Raw genomic sequence first — 20,934 nt, forward strand, 5'->3', positions numbered from 1 at the left:
CTTATTCCTGCATTGTTTGCATTTTTTGGAGGCTGCTTAGCATTCTTCACCAAAACAGAACCAGTTAGCTCCATCATGATGGCACTAGATTAACTGGAGCACAATAAGCTTAGTTAAGCATGAAATTGAAAAACAATTTGTATTTATATAGCATCTTTAGCAGAATACACTACAAGGTGCTTCATAGCAGCATTATAGAGCAACCATTGATACTAAAGTAGCAAGATAATAAAGTAGACGACCAAAAAAGCTTGTCAAAAAGATACATTTTCAGGAATCTTAGAGGAGGAAAGAGTTATAGAGGTGGAGATATTAAAGAAATAATATTCCATAAATAGGACCTTAGCAGCGGCAGGCACAACTGCTAGTGTTAGAGAAAGTAAAAGCATGTTAAATAATAGAATATCTCAAAGGACCATGAGGCTGGAAGATACAACAGTGGTGTGGAGGGGTGAGACACACTAAAAGATGTGAAAACAAGTTATAGAATTTTAAAAATAAGTTATTGTTCAATCAAAAGCCAATATCAGTCAGTGAGCACACAGATGATGGGTGAATTTTTAAGAAAATATTTTGTAAGATGTTTGCATCACTGGCAACACCAGCATTTGTAAGTATTTAATATTGATATTAGCTCAGGCCAGACGTTTAGTAACTATTGCTTATTACTAATGTTTAGTATGTCTATTATTATAATGCACATGAAGAAAAGGCTTTGGAGCATCAGGCTCTGAGCCACATGGGTCCAAATTCAGCGAAGCACTCAAACACCCGATTCATATGACATCACAGAAACTCATCCACAAATTGGATAATCACAAGGGACTGGAATGGGAATAACACTGACAGCAGCAGCCATTCAGCTCGTAACCTCATTACAGTCTAAGTTCAAACATGGACAAAAGATCTGAACTCCAGAAAGAAGATGAGAGTGACTGCCCTTGACATCAAAGCTGCATTTGATGCACTGTGGCATCAAGGAGCTCCAGTAAAGAAAGTCAATGGGAAAAGGGGTAAACTCTTCACTAAATAAGGAACTATAGATGCTGGAAATCAGAAACGAAAACAGAAGTTGCTGAAAAAGCTCAGCAGGTCAGGCAGCATCTGCAAAGAGAAATCAAAGTTAATGGCTCGGGTCCGGTGACCCTTTCTCAGAACTTGGGTCACCGGACCTGAAAAGTTAACTTTTATTTCTTTTCACAGATGCTGCCAAGACCTGCAGAGCTTTTCCAGCAACTTCTGTTTTTGTATACAGGAAGATGCTTGTGATTTTGGAACTCAGGTATCTGAGCTTCAGGACACCTCTGAATGAGTTCTTCAGTCAGAATTCACATGACACCAGATTCTAGTCCAACAGGTTTATTTGAAATCACGAGCTTTTGGAGTGCTGCTCCTTTGTCAAGTGAAGTGGAGGGCAGCACACAGGCACAGAACATATTCTGTCTTTGCATTTCCATAAGACCATAAGACATAGGAGCATAAATTAGGACATTCAACCCATTGAGTCTGCTCCACCATCTCAACCCCATTCTCCCACTTTCTCCCAGTAACCCTTGATCCTCTTTACAATCAAAAACCTCTCTCTCTCCATCTTAAATATAATCAATGACCAGGTCTCCACAGTCTTCTGTGGCAGTGAATTCTATAGAATCACCACTCTCTGGCTGAAGAAGGTTCTCCTTATCTCTGTTCTAAAAGGTCTTTCCTTTACTCCTTGGGCGGCATGGTGGCACAGTGGTTAGCACTGCTGCCTCACAGTGCCAGAGACCTGGGCGACTCTCTGTGTGGAGTTTGCACATTCTCCCCGTGTCTGCGTGGGTTTCCTCCGGCGCTCCAGTTTCCTCCCACAGTCCAAAAATGTGCAGGTTAGGTGAATTAGCCATGCTAAATTGCCCGTAGTGTTAAGTTAAGGGGTAAATGTAGGGGAATGGGTCTGGGTGGGTTGCACTTCAGCGGGTCAGTGTGGACTTGTTGGGCCGAAGGGCCTGTTTCCACACTGTAAGTAATCTAATCTACTCTAAGGCTGTGCCCTCGGGTCCTAGTCTCTCCTACCAATGGAAACATCCACTCTGTCCAGACCATTCTGTATTCTGTAAGTTTCAATTAGATCCCCCCACATTCTCTAAACTCCACCGCGTATAGACCAAGAGTCCTTAAGTGTTCCTCACATGTTAAGCTGTTCATTCTTGGGACCATTCTCGTGAATCTCCTCTGAACCCGCTCCAGGGCCAGTACACCCTTCCTGAGATATGGGGCCCAAAACTATGCAAAATCCTCCAAATGTGGCCTGACCAGAGACCCTTACAGAGCCTCAGAAGTACATGCCTGCTTTTCTGTTCAAGTCCTCTCAAAATAAATATCATTGCATTTGCCTTCCTAACTATTGACTCAACCTGAAAGTTTACCTTAAGAGAATCCTGGTCTAGAACTGCCAAGTCTCTTTGCACTTCAGACTTCTGAATGTTCTCCCCATTTAGACAATAGTCCATACCACTATTCTTCCTACCAAGGTGCATGACCTCACACTTTCCCAAGTTGTACTCCACTTGCCATTTCTTTGCCCACTCTCCCAACCTGTCCAAATCCTTATGCAGCCTCCCTGCCATCTCAATGCTACCTGTCCCTCTACCTATCCCTCTACCTATATTTGTATCATCTACAAACTTAGCCAAATGCCCTCAGTTCCTTTATCTAGATTGTTAATATATAAAGTGAAAAGTGAAAACATAGAGCCTTGAGGAACACCACTTTTCTCTGGCTGCCACCCTGAGAGACCCTTTTATCCCCACTCTCTGCTTTCTGCCAGACAGCCAAGCATCTAGCCATGCTAGTAGCTTGCCGCTGACACCTTAGGCCCTTGTCTTGCTCAGTAGCATCCTGTGTGGCACCCTGTCAAAGGCCGTCTTGAAGTCCAGGTAGATAACATCCATTAGATCTCCTTGGTCTAACCTGCTCATTACTTCCTCAAATAATTCTAGAAGATTTGTCAGGCATAACCTCCCCTTAATGAAACCATGCTGACTTTGCCCTGTTTTACCATACACTTTGAAGTACCCAGAAATCTCATCCTTCACAAAGGATTCCAGGATCTTACCCATGACTGAGGTTAGACCAATTGGTCTGTAATTTTCGTCTTTTGCCTTACTCCCTTTTTAGATAGGGGTGTCATGTTAGGAATTTTCCAGTCCTCTGGGACCCTTCCTCATTATAGCGATTGCTGAAACATCACCATTAATGCCTCCATTATCACTTCAGCAATCGCCTTTAGAATTCTGGGGTTTAGTCCATCTGGTCCAGATGATTTATCCACCTTCAGGCCATTTAGCTTTTCAAGCACCTTCACCTTGGTGATGGCCACCATACTCAGCTCTGCCCCCTCACTCTCAAACATTTTTGTGATATTACTCATGTCTTCCACCTTGAAGACTGATGTGAAGTAATTACTCAGTTCCTTAGCCAATTCCTTACTACTATCTCTCCAGTAGCATTTTCCACTTCTGCCTCTCTTTTGCCCCTTATATATCGAAATAAACTCTTAGTCTTCCTTTATACTACTGGCTAGCTTACCCTCATACTTAATCTCCTCCTTCCTTATTTCGTTTTTTGTTGCTTCTGTTGGAGTTTGTAAGCTTCTCAACCTCTGGTTTCCCACTATCCTTCAGCACATTACATGTTTGCTCTTTTGCCTTTATGCTATCCCTGACTTCCCTAGTCAAACAGGGCTGCCTCATCCTCCCTGCAGCACGCTTCTTTTTCCTTGGGAAGAATCTCTTGGGAAGTGTCTCATGAGTTACTTCCAGAAACTCCTGCCAATGCTGTTCCACTATCTTTCCTGCTCAGCTCCTCTCACAGTCAATTCGACTCAGCTCCTCCCTCATGCCTCTGTAGTTGTCTTTATTCAGCTGTAATGCCATGACTCTGATTCTATCTTCTCCCTTTCAAATTATAAGTAAATTCAATCATATTATGATCACTGCCTCCTTAAGATTCCTTCGCCCGAAGCTCCCTTGTCAAGTCTGCCTCATTGCACAGCACTAAATCCAGCATTGCCTGTTGCAAAAAGCCATCTCATAAATTTTTCACAAATTCCTTTTCTTGCAATCCACTACCAACCTGAATTTCCAGTCCATTGGCATAGTGGAATCCCCCATGATCACTTAACTCTGCCTTTCCTACACATCTTTTCTATCTCTTGGTATATCTTGCATCCTAGCTCCTGACTACTGTTTGGAGGCCTGAACATAACTTCAATTATATATTTTTTTACCTTTGCAGTTCCTCATTTCTACCCCCACAGATTCTACACCATCTGACCCTACTTCATTTCTTCCCAGAACCTGCATGTCCTTAATGGAGTTGGAGGGGGAGTGGGATGGGAACTGATGAAGGGCTGATGTCCGAAATGTCAATTCTCCTGTTCTTCGGATGCTGCCTGACCTGCTGTGCTTTCCCAGCATCACACTCTCGACCACGTCATACCTGCCCATTTCGATCTGCACCACAAACTCATTTACCTTATTCCTTATACTGCACGCATTCAGATATAACACCTTCAGTCCTGTAACTGTCCCTCTTCTCATTGTCATTTGTTTGTCTGGCATGCTTGAAGTTTGATTGTTAATCCTTTCCATTCACTTCGTGCTGGAGATCTTATAACCTTTCCTGAGTTTTGCACTCTTACCTCCTCCTTTAATTCAGATTTCCTAATTTCCCCATACAATTGTACCCTCCCTGTCTCCCTATTTAGTATAAAGCCCTGTCTACTGCCCTAGTTATGCAGTTTGCTAGGATTCTAGTCACAGCAGAGGAACCTACTTTAAATTGAGTCTCAATTTGTCACCAATTTCTTAACATTCAAAACAAAACTGCTGCTTGTGCACAATTAAATACATCCATAAATTACTGAAGGCCAGATAGGCATCCAACTTGAATACAAGTATGATAAGGAGGGTATTGCAAAATGCTAACGTATGCACACCCTCATAAAAGACATCTGAATTTTAACAGTGGAAATTACATGATGGATCAATGTTCCTAATGTTTGCACTGGAGATTCAATGTACAAACATAACCCTGAATCTTAAATGTAGAAAAAACTCAAAAGGAATGGCAACACTCATTTGTGATTGTACTTACTGCAAGTCAACACAGTAGTCCCACTATTTTAGACCACAGAATCATCGAAGCAGGAAAGTGATTCTGGTGTTGTAAAATTGAGAAACTATTTATTAACAACTTTGAGTTTTTCAGTATTTCTGAACTCTGAACTGACTGAACTAAATTATAATATTCACTTCAATTCATACAAATTGCAATGAGATGATGCTTTATTTTAAGAAACTGGTGAAAATTTAAGATTCATTCCTAATATTACAGCAGTCTACCCCGGGAGAATACCGATAATATTGCATGATCAGCTTACAGAACAAGAAATTAACATGGAACCTTCTGGTTTCATTCCACTCAGTGTTATGTGAAATTCTTGGAGAAGCTGCACTTATCATCACTGGATCGCTTTGAACACCAACTGGACTGTGCTCATACATTAGTATTTTTGCCCATTTTATGGCCTTTCTGACAAATAAACTATCCATGAGAAACAAGGGGATTTGCTTCAGGTGGAAGGAGGTTAAGGTGAGGGTGATAGGCCGGAGTGGGGGTGGGGGCGGAGAGGTCAGGAAGAAGATTGCAGGTTAGGAAGGTGGTGCTGAGTTCGAGGGTTGGGACTGAGACAAGGTGGGAGGGAGGGGAAATGAGGAAACTGGAGAAATCTGAGCTCATCCCTTGTGGTTGAAGGGTTCCTAGGCGGAAGATGAGGCGCTCTTCCTCCAGCCGTCGTGTTGCTATGGTCTGGCGATGGAGGAGTCCAAGGACCTGCATGTCTTTGGTGGAGTGGGAGGGGGAGTTGAAGTGTTGAGGCATGGGCTGGTAGGGTTGGTTGGTCACCAAGGACATGCAGGTCCTTGGACTCCTCCATCACCAGACCATAGCAACACGACGGCTGGAGGAAGAGCACCTCATCTTCCGCTTAGGAACCCTCCAACCACAAGGGATGAACTCAGATTTCTCCAGTTTCCTCATTTCCCCTCCCCCCACCTTGTCTCAGTCCCAACCCTCGAACTCAGCGCCTCCTTCCGAACCTGCAATGTTCTTCCTGACCTCTCCGCCCCCACCCCCACTCCAGCCTATCGCCCTCACCTTATCACCCTCACCTTAACCTCCTTCCACCTATCGCATTTCCAACGCCCTTCCCCACGTCCCTCCTCCCTACCTTTTATCTTAGCCTGCTTGGCACACTTTCCTCATTCCTGAAGAAGGGCTCATGCCCGAAACGTCGATTCTTCTGCTCCTTGGATGCTGCCTGACCTGCTGCGCTTTTCCAGCAACACATTTTCAGCTCTGATCTCCAGCATCTGCAGTCCTCACTTTCTCCTAGAAGATTTGCTTCAGGTCTCAACTTACTTTGCTCCATGAATTAATACAGATGATCTTGTTGCATTGCGGTGTTTACACAGGAGAGATTAGGAACATCATGTGTGTGACAGAAAATTCTGTATGCACACCATATTAATGCTTCAAGATGCTGTGCAACCCTATTAAATTTCTCCCAGCTAGGTTCTCCTGGACAATACTGGAAATGACTGGCAAATAGTCTTGTTATCGAACTACAATAACGTGCCTTTTTAGAGGATGTGGATGTTTCCTTCAGGATATTGTCTCAAATTCAACTAAAATTATTTTCTAAAGCACTAAGCTAACTGAAAAGAAACCATAATGGGCTGATTAAAATGAACAGATATGATTATCTGTTAATAAGTAAATAGATTAAACATCGCATCACTTATATCTTCAACTGCCACAAGTGCCCGTGGCATGGTCAATGATCATATGCGGCAATTGTTTTCCCTTATGTAAGTTGCAAAATCAAAACTACGAGTGATTCAAAGAGGCAAATAAAGTAAATATATTTAAGAGATGCATAGTTGAAAAAAAAAGGATATTTTGATATGTTGGAAGAAGCATGGATATTGGCACAGACTTGTTGGGCCAAATTACGTGTTTCGGTACTGTACCATTTTATGGAATTCCATGTAAATTCTGCACATGGAATACAGATTACTTAGAATTTACATATCCACTTTAGAGTTCCAAACCCTACATAATGTAATCAGATACTTGGAAAATATTAAAGGATTACAGAACCAGGACTACAAAATTCAGATTTAAGGAAGAGAAAGATGGGAAAAATATACTGATCCATAAAACAATTTTGATATGGCTGGTTAGGACAATGGAATCAAAAGCAGGACATCTGCTTATCTTGTCATACTGAGTAACAGACTGGGAAAATTGTAATAAAAACATTCTCTGCCTCACATGGAACATGTCTGTATTTCTGCTGCAGGAGTCCAAATGAGACAGGTGCACTCACTCAGAAAGTTGCTGGTCTCATTTTTGAAATAGTCAAGTCGAGGTATTTCCTTTTCAAACAGAAGTTTTTTTAATGTTGAAAATCTCACACATCTACGGAGCAAGAATCCAGCAAAATAAATTAGTTCAAAGTTCATGGGGAAGCAAGGGTTTAATGGTATTATCGCTACACGATTAATCAACAACCCAGCTAATGTTCTGGGGAGGCAGCATCCGAGGAGCAGGAAAATCAACATTTCGGGCAAAAGCCCTTCATCAGGAATAGAGGCAGGGAGCCTGCAGAGTGGAGATGAAGGGCTTTTGCCCGAAATGTCGATTTTGCTGCTCCTCGGATGCTGCCTGACCTGCTGTGCTTTTCCAGCACCACTCTAATCTAGACTCTGGTTTCCAGCATCTGCAATCCTTGTTTTTACCTAATGGTCTGGGGATCTGGCTTCAAATCCTGCAATGGCAGATGGTGGAACTTGAATTCAGTAAAAGAATCTGGAATTAAAGGCCAAATGATGTCCTTTAGGAAAGGAAATCTGTTATCCTCACCTAGTCTGGCATACATGTGACCTCAAGCCCCAGTGAAGTGGTTGACTCTAACTGACCTCTGGGCAATAAGGTATAGCCTAGCCAGAGATGACCACATCTCCTGTGTGAATATGTCTGGTGGATTAGTGGAAAGATGCTAAGATACTTACTGTATTACTTAGCTTTTGCCATTAATGGAATTCAGTGAAACATCAACTGCAACCAATGACTCAAATCAAATATTCCACCAATACAGTACAGAAGCAACTTGCATGTTTTTTCTTAAAACAGATTGGCACAGTGAGTAAATGCATTGTGTGGCATGTCAGTACTGAGCTAAGTATTCATCTGTATGAACAGAAAGTAGGAAAGTGGGGTTGAGAAACTGAATGGCCTAATTCTGCTTCTACACCTTATTGCCTTAAAGGACAGCAATTGGAATGCAAGAATCTGTTGATCTCAGTGTTCTTGGGTTAGGAAAGGAAAGGCCAGCCAAAATGCCAGTCTCTGATCATAAGTAGGACATATTATAAGTGTCAGTGTGTGAGAACAACCTTTGAGAACAGGATTGCACTTGGCTGCAAGGCCCTCCAAAGTTGAATACCTTAAGAACACTCTTTTAGATGTGAACAGTAAATATTTTACTGAGGTACATGGAGCATTATGAAACTGAACTTGAGCAAATGGAAAGTTGTGGGGACATTCAAAACTTGATTTTTTTTCTACTTTTCAATTTCTACTTGATACAATGATCAAATGCAGCCAGCAAATCAAAACAGAATCTTTGGCTGATGGACTTATATGGTTGCATTTAACTACATCCATGGAACATACTTACATGGAATGAATGTGCCTTGTAAAACCGTGATAGCCTTTTATTGAGTGTGAATATTCCCATCATAAAAAGGTTTGCATTGTAAGAGGCTGGAGTGTGCAGCTTACCAATTTTCAGTAATAGATAACAAGAATTATCAATTGTGATGCTGGATGTTCAATTAGTTGCTAATAAAATATCAGGGTGTGTGTGCGCAAGTATATGGTGTGTGAGTAATTGTATGTACATGCAATGTTATGATTAATCAGTCCAATTGACAGAAACTACTTTAGGTATCCATCAAAAGATCAGGCTAGGCCATATGGTGTGCTTTTGGGCCTCACTCACTGCTGTGAAAACCATTTGGGATCTTATCATCCTAGCTACTTCACCCAATCCCTTTCCTGCCATACCAAACCTTGTGAAATCATTTCCTCCTCTCAGCTGCATCCCTTTTATTTTCAAAACTACGATCATTCACACTTGCCAAAACATCTTGTACTCAAATCCTTTTGCCATTAGAAACTATTAGCCATCTCCAGCCTTCCTTGAACGATGTTATTACTTCACAAGAAAGTGCCCACCTTTTCCACAACTCAATGTCTATATTACTGCAGTTACCTTTTCCCTTTGCACAGGACTAAAATGACTTAACCAAAATTAATCATGACTGGAGTATTTTATTACTTTTTAACATTTATGTTAGTACATCCATTGATAATGTTAAACCTTGACAAAGTTTCCTCAGATACTGAAGTAGACAAGGCCCACATGCAGCAAGACCTCAACAATATCCAGACTTGGGAGTCTGGATTAGAGTGGTGCTGGAAAAGCACAGCCGGTCAAGCAGCATCTGAGGAGCAGGAAAAGCGATGTTCCGGGCAAAAGCCCTTAATCAGGAACTGAAGGCAGGGAGGTTCCAGGGTGGAGAGATAAGTGGGAGGGGCGTGGGGTGAGGAGAAGGTAGCAAAGAGTACAATGGATGGATGGGGGTGGGGATGAAGGTGATAGGTCAGAGTGGAGGGTGGAACGGATAAGTGGGAAGGAAGATTGGCAGGTGGGACCAGGCATTAGGATGGTGCTGAGCTGGAAGGTTGGAACTGGGGTAAGGTGGGGGGAGGGGAAATTAGGAAACTGGTGAAGTCCACATTGATGCCCTGGGGTTGAAGTGTTCTGAGGCGGAAGATGAGGCGTCCTTCCTCCAGGCGTCGGGTGGTGATGGAGGAGGCCCAGGACCTCCATGTCCTCGGCAGAGTAGGAGGGGGAGTTGAAATGTTGGACCACGGGGCGGTGGGGTTGATTGGTGTGGGTGTCCCAGAGATGTTCCCTAAAGCGCTCTTCGAGAAGGCGTCCAGTCTCCCCAATTTGGAGGAGACCGCATCGGGAGCAACGGATACAATAAATGCCATTGATGGAAGAGCAGGTGAAACTTTGATGGACGTGGAAGGCTCCTTTGGGGCCTTGGATGGAGGTGAGGGGGAGGTATGGGCACAGGTTTTGCAATTTCGGCGGTGGCAGGGGAAGGTGTCAGGAGGGGTGGGTAGGTTGTTGGGGGGCATGGACCTGACCAGTCACGGAGGGAACAGTCTTTGCGGGAAGTAAAAAAGAGATGGGAAGGGAAATATATCCCTAGTGGTGGGGTCCGTTTGGAGGTGGTGGGAATGTCGGCGGAGGCCTAGTCAGTGATAAGTAATATAGGCACCACACAAATGCCAGACAATGGTCATCTCAAACAAGAACCTAATCATCTCCCCTTAACTTTAAATGGCAATACCATAGCTGAAACCCCTACTATCAACATTCTGGAGGTTATAGTGACCAGAAACTAAACTGAACCAGCCATTGAATACTGCAGTTACAAGAGCAGGTCTGTGCTTTGGAACTCTGAGGTGAGTAACCCATCCTGTCTCCCCAATGTCCACCTTCTGCAAAATACTGTCAGAAATGATGAAACACTCTCCATTTGCCTGGATAGACCATAAGACATAGGAGCAGAATTAGGCCATTCAACCCATCATGTCTGCTCCACCATTCAATCATGGCTGATATGTTACTAAACCCCATTGTCTTGCCTTCTCCCCATAACCTTTAATCCCCGTACTAATCAAGAACGTAGCTACCTCTGTCTTAAATGCTCTGAATGACTTGGCCTCCATGCTATTCATCATCATGACTTGGAAATATATCGCCATTCCTTCACTGTCATTGGGTCAAAATCCTGGAATTCCCTCCTGATTGGCATTGTGGATCAACCCACGAAGATGGACTGCAGCAGTTCAAGAAGGTAGCTCACCACGACCTTCTCAGGGACAATAAATACTGGCCAGGCAGAAACACCCACATTCCACATATGAGTTTTTAAAAATTCTTTCCTTTATTTCCACTCGTCTCACATATACCTAAAAAGTATTCTATATTACTAGCTAGCTTATCCTCATACTCATCTTGTCCCCCATCTTGTGGCTGGCTTAGTTGACCTCTGCTAGTTTTTAAAAGGCTTCCCAATTTTCTGGCTTCCCACTGATCTTCACAACATTGTATGCTTTTTCTTTTGTTTATATTCTGTCCCTGACATCCCTTGTCAGCCACAGTTGCTTCATCCTCCCCCTAGTATGTTTCTTCTTCCAGGGGATGAATCTTTGCTGTGCCTCCTGAAATACTCCCAGAAACTCTTGCCACTATTGTTCTATTGTCTTCCCTGCTAGGCTCCTCTTCCAATCAACTCTGGCCAGATACTTCCTCATGTTTTTCTAATTACCTTCACTCAACTGTAATACTGTTACATCTGATTCCTGTTCTCCCTTTCAAACTACAGGGTGCAATCTAACACATTATGATTGCTGCCTTCTAAGGGTTGCTTCAATTTAAGCTCCATAATCATGTATGCTTCATTACACATCATCAAATCCAGAATTGGCTGCTTCCTACTGAGTGCTACCATAAGCTGCTCCAAAAGACCGTTTCCATGAATTCATTTTCTTAGGATCTGCTATTAACCAGCTTTTCCCAGTCCACCTACATATTATTGTACCCCATGATTATTGTAATGCTGTTTTTCTTACATGCCTTTTCTACTTTTTGGTTTATTTACTTCCCCAGATTCTGGCTTCTGCTAGGAAGCCTATCCAAACTCCCATTAGGTTCTTTTTTCCATTGTGGTACCTCAACTCTACAGACACAGATTCAATGCCTTCCGACTCTATAACACTTCTTGCTATCAATTTAACTTCATTTTATTAACAAGACCATCCTACATCCTCTGCCATGTGCCTGTATTTTCTATAGGACATCTTTGAATATTTAGTGCAACTCCAACAACATTAAGACACTCAACACTGTTGAAGGTTAAGCAGCCTATTATTTTGCACTCCATCTCATCTTTAATATTCACTCCTTTCACCATTGACAGCACTGCCTTCACCACAAAGTGTAGCAGTGTGTACCATCTAGAAGCTGCACTGCAGCAATTTAGTAAAGCTCCTTTGAGACTGTGTTCTACTTAGTAAAGCTCCTTTGAGACTGTGTTCTAAACCTGTGATGTCTACCACATAGTAAAACAAGCACAGTAAATGCATGGAAACACAAATACCTGCAAGCTCCCCTCCAATCTACACACCATACTGAACAATCTCACGGTTTCACCATTGTTGGGTGGTCAAAATCCTGGAACTCTTTTCCACAGTATTGCAAGGACTGCAGAGGTTCAGGAAGATAGTTCACCACTACTTTCTCAAAGCAGTAAAGGATCGTCAATAAACGTTGGTCTGGCCAGCGATGCCCACATTTGATAAACAAATTTTAAAAAACAGACCACTGTCCTCCAATGCTTCTCTCCCACTGTCCAGCTCAAAGCAACTGTACTCATTCTCTTCAACTCATTCTTGTCCAATGGTAGGAGGAGCATTTTCAGAAATGATGCTCTTCCCATCTTGCATTGTTACCTCAGGAATGTCCCAAGTATCTAACCTTGTCTCCTACCTATTCATCATGTACATAATAGCCTTAGCTAACATCATCTAAAGACATTAGCTTCAATGCCCTCTCCCAATCAGGATGAGTGACTTGGGGAAAGGGATTGAGTCATACAGTATGGAAAGAGATCCTTCAGTCCAACTCATCCATGCCAATCAAGTTTCCCAAACTAAACTAGTCTGACTTGCCTGCATTTGGCCAATATCCCTCTAAACCTTGCCTATTCATGTACCTGCCCAAGTGTCTTTAAATGTTGTAACTGTACCTACTTCTACAACTTCCTCTGGAGTTCATTTCATATACGAATCACCTTGTGTGTGAAGAAGTTGCTCCATCCATCTCCCTTCAATGTTTCTCCTCTTCCCTTAAACAGATGACCCCTAGTTTTAAACTCACCCATCCTACAGGAAAGACCTTTGCTATTCACCTTACCTATGCCGCTCATGATTTTATAAACCTCTATAACATCACCCTTCAATCTCTTACTCTCCAGTGAAAAAAGTCTCACCCTATCCAACCTGTCCTTATAACTCAAACCCTACTGGCCACATTCTGGTAAATCTTTTCTGAACTCTCTCCAATTTAATAATACCCTTCTTATAGCAGGATAACTAGAACTGTACAGAGTACTCCAAAAGCAGCCTCACCAATGTACTGTACAACCTCAACATTACATCCCAACTTCTATAATCAATGGTCTGGGCAATGAGGCAAGTCTGCTAAATGCCTTCTTAACCATCCTGTGTACCAGCAGTGCAACTTTCAAAGAACTATATACCTAAACCTTAGGTCTCTCTGTTCGACAACAATCATCACTGTATAATATGACCTCATCCAGTCCATATAAATTTTACTAACCCAGCTAAGGCCATTGACAAGGTTTCAGCTAACAGGTTATTTAGTGATAAAAAAATCTCAGCTCAATTATTGGCATAATGATTTAAAAGTAACTATGACGAGGCGAGATGCATGCTGCTTTCCACTTGGGATTCAGATTTGAGATAGAATGTGCCAACTTCGGATAAATACTGAAGACAGGCTCCTTCTGGTACTCCATATGGGTTTGCATAAGTAGGATAAATAGCCACAGGTTCTTCAGAAACCCTTTGAAACCATATGTCCTCATCTCAATCTTGAAGTCAATCTTTCACTTTTCCAGATCACTGCCTTAAACTCTACCTCCTCTTGTCTTGATTATAGCCATATTCTGTCTTCCTTACTCATAACCCTGATTCCACTAGCGAAAGCCTAGATCTTCTAGCTCTTCTGATGCTAGCCTGGAGCTACTGAGTTATCATTAATTAAAAGTCTTTTTAATTAAAACTTTTTCTTTGTTTGTTCTCTCTCTCTCTCCAACATCCATTTGTATACCCCAATTTTTATTTTGTTTCCTGCCCAAAATTTAATTTATACTTGCTGTTTTTCGTAGTTTGGTTTGCAGTCTGCATGGCTCAGTGAGCATATTTCAGTCTGATTGGCTGAAGATTGTCAATGCTGTTTGAATTGCTTACAGACTGCACAGATTCTCTGTAGAGGTGGCTGTAGAGAAACTAATGATGAATTAGCAGGAACTTCCACTGATAAGCTGGTACAAGATCTCTGGAGAAATTTGTTTGAGAGCAAAAATCTGAGTCATTAGACCAAACTTAATCTATTCATTTTACCTTAGTCAGGTATAGTATGTATTACAAAATCGTGAAATAGTTATACTTGGTAATAGTACTAAATGATGAAGGGAAATGCAACATATTAGGCATCTAAAACATAGTTTACAGACTTAATGTCACAACAAGTCATTATACTAACTGGCCTACAGTCAACAGTAGTGTGCTTTCATCAATAAACAAAACTGTCAAATCCAAATACTTGTTGTATCATATCATTGATGACATTCTGCTTGCAAACCCTTTTCAAAGAATGGATATAAAGTCAATGACATGCTCATAAATGTACACAATGCTATCCAATATATTCTTGTTTTTGTTTTGATCCATTTCTATCTTTGAGATCTTCAATTGTACAAGCTGGTGTGTCAATGTGTGGACCCTACTATCCATGTAGGAATTCACAGATATTTTCCAAAGGCATTGGTGTCTTGCTATAATTAGATAAAACGTTCTTGTGCAGTATAGAATACAGTGTCTGAAAACAGGCAATAAAAGAGAATCACACACAAATAGACATCTGTCATTCGGTGAGATACATAATGTTGAGGTAAATGTTGTGGGTGGCACGGAGGCACAGTGGTTAGCACTGCTGCCTCACAGTGCCAGAGACCCGGGTTCAATTCCTGCCTCAGGTGACTGACTGTGTGGAGTTTGCACATTCTCCCCGTGTCTGTGTGGGTTTCCTCCGGGTGCTCCGGTTTCCTTCCACAGTCCAAAAATGTGCAGGTCAGATGAATTGGCCATGCTAAATTGCATGTAGTGTTAGGTGCAGGGGCAAATGTAGGGGAATGGGTCTGGGTGGGTTGTGCTTCGGCAGGTTGGTGTGGATTCGTTGGGCCGAAGGGCCTGTTTCCACACTGTAATTAATCTAATCTAAACTTCTCAGGAAATTGCACTTTTCATTTGAAATCCAATAACCGAAGTGGAGGAATCTACTCAGACTAATGTGCTAGGAATTGAACCCGGGTCTCTGGCGCTGTGAGGCAGAAGTGCTAACCACTGTGCCACCAACAACATTTAATATATATATATGAATGCCTATCACAGAATGAGAGATGTCTATTTGTGTGTGATTCTCTTTTATTGCCTGTTTGATTCCTTGGGGGCAAGCCGTGATGCAGGCTCCTGCCTGATGGCATAAAAACCACTCTTGCCTACCACTTCCTTTTTAACTTTTGAATAAATTATATCAGTTAGGAATACCTCTCTGCTTTCCATGATAACTGGCATTCATCTAATTCTAACATAGAAATAGGGAGAAGTCATTCAGCACCCCAAGCCTGTTCTATCATCTACTTAGATCATGGTTACTGCATATTTTAACTCTTATCTTTCTTTCTTGGTTGTGTAACCTTAAAAAGCTACCCCTGCAAAAAAAAACTATTAATTGCATCTCCAAAATTTTTAAATTTCAGCTAACCTCAACTGTCATTTGAATTCCAGATTTTGTAGCATTCAGCAGAAGACTAATATAACTAAGATGCCATTCCTTGTGACTTCAACAGGAAAGATGCAGATTTTGGGAAGTTGCTTCTTCACTTTCTGAATAAATGTAAATATTTTTTATTCATTCACAGGATGAGGGCATCGCTGACCAGGCCAGCATTTATTACCCTTTCCTAATTGGCTGGATGGCAGTTAAAAATCAACCATATTGTTGTGGATCTGGAGTAATATGTAGGTCAGATCAGGTAAGAATGGCAGATTTTTTTTGTCATAAAGGACATCAATGGACTCTTCATTCCATATTTTTATTGAATTCAAATTCCACCATCTGCTATAGTGGGATTCAAACCCAGATCCCCATAACATTACCTGGATCTCTGGATTAGCTCTAATACCAATAGGATATCGCCTCCCCTCAAATGGCATTTTCTCAACTCTGCTTACTAAATTTTCCATTTTCAACTCTTAAGGCTATGATACTTTTCCATGTTTCAGGTTTCTATTTAATCAGCACACTTGTACCTCTGGAAGTCTCATCATATGGAAAAAATGTTACAGTTTTGAAGGTAATAGTTTCTGATCTGCTGAATGGGAAGAATTAGCAACTTGTAATCATCTCAGTTTATAGAAGATGCTAATCAAGTTATCAGGTTAGAAATGAGCAAAGTTACAATCATTAAATAAATGCAAAACTTACTTTTATTTTTAAAAAAAAATCTCATTCCTAATAATTGCTGTATACAGCTCTTCCTTTTTTATTTTCTGGTGCAGGTCTGTTAGGGAAATGTTGCTGTTCTAAATTACTCAAGCAAATACTTTCCCATGCATAATCCATGCTGCATGTTATTTTTGCAGCGTAGTAACTCAAAAGCATTTGCACATTCAGATGAGATCAAATTACGCTCATAAATCAGATACACATCATAATTTCACACTCAATTAAGTTTTGTAGCTTTAGCTTTGATCAACAAAAAGTTCTGCATTCTACCCACCTGCACCAAGACATGTGTGGAGACAATGCCATGTTAAATGAAGAAAGAACCACCACTTACCTCCATCATCCCTGATACTGCACCCCTTAATAATGGTTTCACAATTGAAGGAGTGTAGATCTTTCCATTTTGTGCTGGTTTTCCCTTCATAAAATGTTTGCCTGCTTCATAAATATCTACCTCGATCATTTTCCCCAGTAGTTCAGGTTGCTTCGGCACCAAAACCTTTGCAGAATTGGAGGGTGAGAAAAAACATTACTGTTTAAACAGCAAAAATAAGTGAGCAAGGTGTAGGTCTTTTTAGCAAAATTGATGGCTTCAAGCCCAAATGGAAAAAATATGTTGGCATATTGTAGTAAATTACACCTCTCTTGCTCAATGTACTTGAGATCATTTTCCTTTCACCAATATCCTTCCTGCATCTTTTAAGCTTAATATGGGTGGCACGGTGGCACAGTGGTTAGCACTGCTGCTTCACAGCGCCAGAGACCCGGGTTCAATTCCCACCTCAGGCGAATGACTGTGTGGAGTTTGCACATTCTCCCTGTGTCTGCGTGGGTTTCCTCTGGGTGTTCCGGTTTCCTCCCACAATCCAAAAATGGTGAATTGGCCATGCTAAATTGCCTGCAGTGTTAGGTGCAGGGGTAAACATAGGGGAATGGGTCTGGGTGGGTGCACTTCGGTGGGTCGGTGTGGACTTGTTGGGCTGAAGGGCCTGTTTCCACACTGTAAGTAATCTAATCTAATCTCATAAACTGCTCATTAGTTCATCAAATAAAAACAGGGACTTTTAGCTATCTATATTATCTCCCATAATTGCCACTTTCCTTCAACTTTGAACAGGGTGAAGAGGTTCATTACCAAACCATAATAATAGCATAGGTTTACTGTACTAAAACATACGAGTATGCAAAAACAACAGGCAGGAAAAGATCTATTCCTGGATTAGTGGTGCTGGAAGAGCACAGCAGTTCAGGCAGCATCCAACGAGCAGCGAAATCGATGTTTCGGGCAAAAGCCCTTCATCAGGAATAAAGGCAGAGAGCCTGAAGCGTGGAGAGACAAGCTAGAGGAGGGTGGGGGTGGGGAGAAAGTAGTATGGAGTACAATAAGTGAGTGGGGGAGGGGATGAAGGTGATAGGTCAGGGAGGAGAGGGTGGAGTGGATAGGTGGAAAAGGAGATAGGCAGGTAGGACAAGTCCGGACAAGTCATGGGGACAGTGCTGAGCTGGAAGTTTGGAACTAGGGTGAGGTGGGGGAAGGGGAAATGAGGAAACAGTTGAAGTCCACATTGATGCCCTGGGGTTGAAGTGTTTCGAGGCGGAAGATGAGGCGTTCTACCTCCAGGCGTCTGGTGGTGACGGAGCAGCGGTGAAGGAGGCCCAGGACTCCATGTCCTCAGCAGAGTGGGAGGGGGAGTTGAAACATTGGGCCACGGGGCAGTGTGGTTGATTGGTGCGGGTGTCCCAGAGATGTTCCCTAAAGCGCTCTGCTCGGAGGTGCCCAGTCTCCCCAATGTAGAGGAGACTGCATCGGGAGCAACGGATACAATAAATGATATTAGTGGATGTGCAGATAAAACTTTGATGGATGTGGAAGGCTCCTTTAGGGCCTTGGATAGAGGTGAGGGAGGAGGTGTGGGCGCAGGTTTTACAGTCCCTGCGGTGGCAGGGGAAGGTGCCAGGATGGGACGGTGGGTCGTAGGGGGGCGTGGACCTGACCAGGTAGTCAGGGAGGGAACGGTCTTTGCGGAAGGCGGAAAGGGGTGGGGAGGGAAATATATCCCTGGTGGTGGGGTCTTTTTGGAGGTGGCAGAAATGTGGGCAGATGATTTGGTTTCTGCAAAGGTTGGTGGGGTGGAAGGTGAGCACCAGGGGCATTCTGTCCTTGTTACGGTTGGAGGGGTGGGGTCTGAGGGCGGAGGTGCGGGATGTGGACGAGATGCGTTGGAGGGCATCTTTAACCACATGGGAAGGGAAATTACAGTCTCTAAAGAAGGAGGCCATCTGGTGTGTTCTGTGGTGGAACTGGTCCTCCTGGGAGCAGATACGGCGGAGGCGGAGGAATTGGGAATACGGGATGGCATTTTTGCGAGAGGTAGGGTGGGAAGAGGTGTAATCCAGGTAGCTGTGGGAGTCAGTGGGTTTGTAAAAAATGTCAGTGTCAAGTCGGTCGTCATTAATGGAGATGGAGAGGTCCAGGAAGGGGAGGGAGGTGTCAGAGATGGTCCAGGTAAATTTAAGGTCAGGGTGGAATGTGTTGGTGAAGTTGATGAATTGCTCAACCTCCTCGCGGGAGCATGAGGTGGCGCCAATGCAGTCATCAATGTAGCGAAGGAAGAGGTGGGGAGTGGTCTATTAAGAGTATATTATACGTAAAGTTTAGAGCATAATGGCTAAATACTAACCTCCCTATACCCATCCAACTCTGTCCCTCCAAACAAGTCATATAATCTCCTGAGAGGCTGGGGGAAATCCAAGCATTAATAGGCATGAAAGCATCTGGAAAATATTGCGAATCCCTCAAAAGATCAAAACGATTCCAGGAGACTTCAAGTTCAAGAATCTCTGAAAAGAACTTTCACTTCTAGAGGAACCCTGCAGTAAGCTCATTAACATCAGAACAAAGCAGTCCTGATGAGAATATTGGATCTCCCTTCCTAACAGTACTTGCAATATTTCAAGATGGTGGCTCACCATCCAATCCTCAAGATCAATTAAGAATGGGCAATCATGCTCAGCTAGTCAGCAGCACTCATATTCTGAGAAAGGTTAGAAAAGTTGGCAGCATGAACAAAATCAAAAATACAGCTAGAGCAGCCTATGCATCAAACAGCAGTTCATTGAAATCTATGTAGATCTTCTGCATGCAAATAATGGTGGTGCCAATAAAATTTATTTGGATATTAAAACATTAATCTGAATGATATACTTATTCTCCTCTCTGCAAAGATTGTGAAAAACTCATATTTACGTTACTCAGTTTGTAAATCTGAATCAGCCATTCAGAGTCATAGAGTCATCAAAATGTACAGAATGTAAACAGACCCTTCGGTCCAACCCGTCCATGCTGACCAGATATCCCAACCCAAACTAGTCCCACCTGCCAGCAACCGGCCCATATCCCTCCAAATCCTTCCTATTCATGTACCAATCCAAATGCCTCTTAAATGTTGCAATTGTACCAGCCTCCACCACTTCCTCTGGCAGCTCATTCCATACACGTACTACCTGTGTGTGAAAACGTTGCCCCATAGGTCTCTTTTATATCTCTCCCCTCTCTCCCTAAACCTATGCCCTCTAGTTCTGGACTCCCCAACCCCAGGGAAAAGACTTTGCCTATTTACCCATCCATGCCCCTCATAATTTTGTAAACCTCTATAAGGTCACCCCTCAGCCTCTGACACTCCAGGGAAAACAGCCCCAGCCTGTTCAGCCTCTCTCTATAGCTCAAATCCTCCAACCCTGGCAACATCCTTGTAAATCGTTTTTGAACCCTTTCAGGTTTCACATCATCTTTCCGATAGGAAGGAGACCAGAATTGCACGCAATATTCCAACAGTGGCCTAATCAATGTCCTGTACAGCCTGTTGGGGAGATTTCACTGGGGTGTTTAATGTAGGGCTAGGGAGGGTGAAACTAGTTCTGCAACAGACACTTCTAGCCCTGAAATGGTTAACAACAGCCAAGCAAGCTGCTGCTGGCGACTGCATGACTACCTAGCTGGAGCTTGTAAGGGATATGCATAGTGTTAATTAAATCTTGGAGCCTGTAAATACCAGCCAGTATCAATTGCCCCATCGAAACTCGGGATTAATAAAGAAACCGAACAGAATCTATAACTGTTAGACAAGTGTGAATTGCTCTATCGGAACCTGTAACTGTTGAGTCTAAACTGTTAAGTCGAAAGTTGATAAGTGTAATTGTCAATTTAGTTAAACTGAAACTATTGAAAATGGCTAGCCTGTCTGACACATAGTAATTCCTTGAAACAATGAACTATTGAATACGGGATCGGAACCGCTCCCGGGAATGGCTGAGCCATTGTCAAGCACAGCAGGAGCTGGACAGGCACTTCGATGCGGCCAATAGGAGGA

The 20,934-nt window shown here is 42.7% G+C and overlaps 1 protein-coding gene and 1 long non-coding RNA gene across 4 annotated transcripts in view; one reads left to right on the forward strand and one right to left on the reverse strand.

Moving 5' to 3' along the window:
• The window catches only part of LOC148141141 (uncharacterized), a 133,791-nt gene that overhangs the window by 73,740 nt on the left and 39,117 nt on the right, over positions 1-20,934 (forward strand). The window contains exon 2 of the long non-coding RNA XR_015752879.1: positions 15,978-16,091. This is a non-coding gene — a long non-coding RNA (uncharacterized LOC148141141). The remainder of the gene's footprint in view (positions 1-15,977; positions 16,092-20,934) is intronic.
• The window catches only part of cdkal1 (CDK5 regulatory subunit associated protein 1-like 1), a 616,294-nt gene that overhangs the window by 706 nt on the left and 594,654 nt on the right, over positions 1-20,934 (reverse strand). For all 3 annotated transcript variants that reach the window (XM_087978607.1, XM_087978608.1, XM_087978609.1), the window contains exon 14: positions 16,899-17,063. In XM_087978607.1, coding sequence (XP_087834733.1) covers positions 16,899-17,063 — 165 coding nt within the window. The remainder of the gene's footprint in view (positions 1-16,898; positions 17,064-20,934) is intronic.

Source organism: Chiloscyllium plagiosum, unplaced genomic scaffold (assembly GCF_037043375.1).
Source record: "Chiloscyllium plagiosum isolate Xiang-an unplaced genomic scaffold, Cpla_swu_hap1 HiC_scaffold_34, whole genome shotgun sequence".
Lineage (NCBI taxonomy): Eukaryota > Metazoa > Chordata > Chondrichthyes > Orectolobiformes > Hemiscylliidae > Chiloscyllium > Chiloscyllium plagiosum.